The sequence below is a fragment of the Etheostoma spectabile genome, chromosome 18 (assembly GCF_008692095.1).
Source record: "Etheostoma spectabile isolate EspeVRDwgs_2016 chromosome 18, UIUC_Espe_1.0, whole genome shotgun sequence".
NCBI lineage: Eukaryota > Metazoa > Chordata > Actinopteri > Perciformes > Percidae > Etheostoma > Etheostoma spectabile.
This window is the reverse complement of record NC_045750.1, coordinates 14,805,810-14,809,398: the sequence shown is the minus strand read 5'-3', so window position 1 is coordinate 14,809,398 and position 3,589 is coordinate 14,805,810. Positions and strand designations below refer to the sequence as shown.

The window sequence follows — 3,589 nt, the reverse complement described above, 5'->3', positions numbered from 1 at the left end:
TGTGAATACTCGTATAACGCACAAGATGGATGTAAGCGCACTTTTATGAAAAGATGGCCTCTGTAGCCTTCTGACTAGATGTATGTATATGAGATATTATAATTATTTATTCAGGCAGCTTAGCACATTATTTTTGATTGAGTCTTGACATTATTTAGGTAGCTAGGTAGCTTTCTGCCCTATTTAGGCAGACAGTTGCATTCTGTCTCTAACAGATTATATGGCGTCGGTTCATAAGAGCATCACACAGACACACTGTGCACTCATCAGAGAGCAAGTTACTTAAACTTGTGCCAAATACTCAATGATGAATTTATTTTTGTACTCTGGATTTGTTTAGTCCAGACTGTTACAGATCCTCAATCAGCATGGAAATGCAGATATATACGTATATCAATACATGCAGGCTAATTTGACTTTATAGCCACATATGTGTGTGTAATCTAAAATTCTGTTCACCAAGTCAGTATTAGTTACATATTACGTTTAAAATGCATCACAGAGCACAATGAATCAGTGATCATCTATGTAGCTTGACATTATCCTGACAGGGGGTGCATTATAAAGACAATTTTGAATGAATATTTATTGTTGAGACAAAGCTGACAGGAGAACAGAAAGCAAAAGATTTTCAGTGGTCAAAATCAAGAGTATCCTTTTAATTTTTCTATTGAAATCCACACTGTCTATATGTTGTCATCAGAATGTGATTTTTGTTTTGGCTTTCATGAAACGCCTTTTAATTTTTCCAGTTCATACAATAAGTCTATGTGACATGTTCCACTCTCTGAGATGTATGTTTCCATAAATGGCGTTGAGTATATTTTATTTATTCATCTGATGACATACTAACTGATATAAAATGTAGCTTACATATACATTACCCATTGGTTCTTTTACTGTACTCCCATGTCCTTGTAATGTCACTTAAAGCAAACCCCTTATTGGACTTATCTAAAGCTTAGAGCGGATAGTAGGCCACGATATTAAAAGGAATGTTTGACCTTTTTTCTAAGTTACAGACACTTGTAAAGTGATATTTATTTCTTACAATACCACAGATAACCTGAGGTCATATACAGTATATGTATAGAAGCTGCTATCACGGTGACCTGCCTAATGCATCAGTGGTTTTTACTGTCAATATACCTATCTGAACAGTATCATCATATTGAGAAAGCCTGTAGTTTATAAAAGAGGATGTGTATATAATGCTTGTATTATTCTTTCCATGAAAGAGCTACTAAACAAAGCCTGAAAGCGTATTATCTCTGCCTCAACTGTGAACAAGATATTGATCAAGAAATGATTTTCATTTACTTAAATGTATGAAATCAAACTTATTAAAAAAATGCCTTGGTACACCGGTGACTGAGTGTGTGTCAATATCCACTGATTCACTGTGTTAATGTTCAACATGGCAGCACTTTATTCACCTGAGTACAGTGATAGAAGACATATTCAGATCCTTTAAAAGTATTCAGATACTTTAAAAGCCCTGCATTCAGTATTATCAGCAATATGTACTGAAGGTATTAAAAGTAAAAGTACATCATTGTGCAATAAAAATGTTCCCTGTAAGCATTTTCCTATTATATATTGTTTGTGGATTAATATTACTATTGCATTACACAACGTGAATGTTGCATTTTACTGCTGTAGATGTTTAAGGTTGTGCTAATGTTAACAAATGTATATATATATATTGATTTGATATTAATGTTTAATATGTTTGTTTATGTACACACCAACCATCAAGGCAAATTCCTTGTAAGTGTTACTTGGCAATAAATCCTTTTCTGATTCTGATTCTGATAAACTGTTTGATCTACAGTGAGGTATCATATTTTGTAGGATCATCATGTTTGTAGCGTCGCTGTCCCGTGAGAACAGCCCCTATAGTCAGCTTTGTGAGATGCATTTTCCAGCACATCCAAGAGGGTTATATAATATTAATAATAATAATAAAAATAATAATAATAATTAATTAATCTTAAGAAGTAGGATCAATTTCTCACCCCATGAAGGGGCACTTCAGCTTTCAGTTTATCAGACAAAATCTAAGTTAAAAAACACCAAATTTGGAGTTAGGCCTTCATCTTTTTTTCTGGACAGGAAGGGCATGGAGAAATTTAATCATGGGCATGAAGGCAAATGTAATGGGGTAAAAAGTACAATAATGGCTTCTGACATGTATAAAGTTGCATAAAATGATCATATTCAAATAAAGTAGCTCAAATTTGTATTGCAGTAAATCTACTCACCGGCAGTCACATTACACCGCTGCCTGAAGAGCAGATGCATTTTTAAACAAGAGGTACAAAGTTTAGGTCCATTTAGGCTCCAGTTGCATCTCTTCACTTGTCGTTTATCAGTGTGATGCACCAGATGCTCACAGGCAGATAGAGGGGGATGAGGGAAGGCTGACAGGATGCAGGGTTACCTAAGTAGGGACTTATCTGTTCAGTCTCCATGAATCCTTGGAGAGAAAACATTAGAGAACGACTATAAAATTGATCTTAAACCGGGTCGTCTCTAGCTCCCCCAGTACGAGAGCTTGCCTCATGTTGGCTGAGTCCTGCAGCGCCCCGGGTTCGAATCCAGCCTTCGGCCCCTTGCTGCGTGTCGTCCCCCATCTCTCTCTCTCTCTCTCTCTCTCTCTCCCTTTCATATCTGTCTCTGTCTAATACAGGAAAACCCCTCAAAAAATAATCTAAAAAAAAAATTGATTGTAAGCACAAAAACACAGAAATTGTTCGGGTGACAAAAGTGTGCACTACACACTTTATCTTAGTCTCAGACATGTGCATGCTCATGTAACTGTCTATCTGCAAGCAGATGTTCCACTTTGCCACACACAATAGTGGAGGGGGGGGTCATTCAAGAGCAAAGGGCTGCACATTACAATACGCGGGAGGAGTTTCTAAAACCAGCGATACCATTGGCTTGGCTCCGTGGGGGTGCTCCGCTCCACGCAGGGTGTTTCGAAGGGAGCTTTAAAGTACGGAAAGCAAAAGCAAAAGTCAGTAAGGTCACAGCCGTCTGCGAGCTTTATGTTTGATTCAGTAAAGAATGGCGAACACGGTAAGACACCCGTCTGCACCTGTTGAAATGGGTTTGGTTTGATGGAGAACAGGCTGGCATCCTTTCAGACCGCTTCGTCGCTTGCTCTTGTGCACAGCACGAGCGTAGACGCTTTAAAGGTTAATAAAGTTTACCCGAGGGCTGACATGGAGACCGAAGGAGCGAAATCCATTTGATGTGCTAGCTGTGTTTTTAAGCTGGGGCCATAGTGGCTGCAAATAGTGCAAAGACATATGTCCAATAGAGCTGAGGCCAGAAACTGCGGACACTTTGACCTACATATCTGAGTAACTGCTTTCAACCGAGATTAGAGGGTCATAGTACTAAATAGAAAAGATAGAAGTTAGTGTTTCTTTCTGTTCATAACTAACTAAGATAAAGACCTTCATTGACTACTGGGTGTTTAAAGATCTCCTTCAAACATGTTTTAAGACATATAACGTTAGAAATGGTTGGAATTGTTGGATTACTAGTTTGTGTATATATATATATATATATATATATA

At 37.6% G+C, this 3,589-nt stretch overlaps 2 protein-coding genes across 4 annotated transcripts in view; both read left to right on the top strand.

The window, feature by feature from the left end:
• Positions 1-774, top strand: part of lpin1b (lipin 1b) — a 25,236-nt gene extending 24,462 nt beyond the window's left edge. For all 3 annotated transcript variants that reach the window (XM_032543295.1, XM_032543296.1, XM_032543293.1), the window contains exon 20: positions 1-774. This exon is cut by the window's left edge and continues 333 nt beyond it. The gene's annotated coding sequence lies outside the window, so the exon portion shown is untranslated.
• Positions 775-2,877: 2,103 nt separating this feature from the next.
• Positions 2,878-3,589, top strand: part of gnpat2 (glyceronephosphate O-acyltransferase 2) — a 10,048-nt gene continuing 9,336 nt past the window's right edge. Inside the window, exon 1 of the mRNA XM_032542503.1 lies at positions 2,878-3,084. Coding sequence (XP_032398394.1) covers positions 3,073-3,084 — 12 coding nt within the window. The 5' untranslated portion in view covers positions 2,878-3,072. The remainder of the gene's footprint in view (positions 3,085-3,589) is intronic.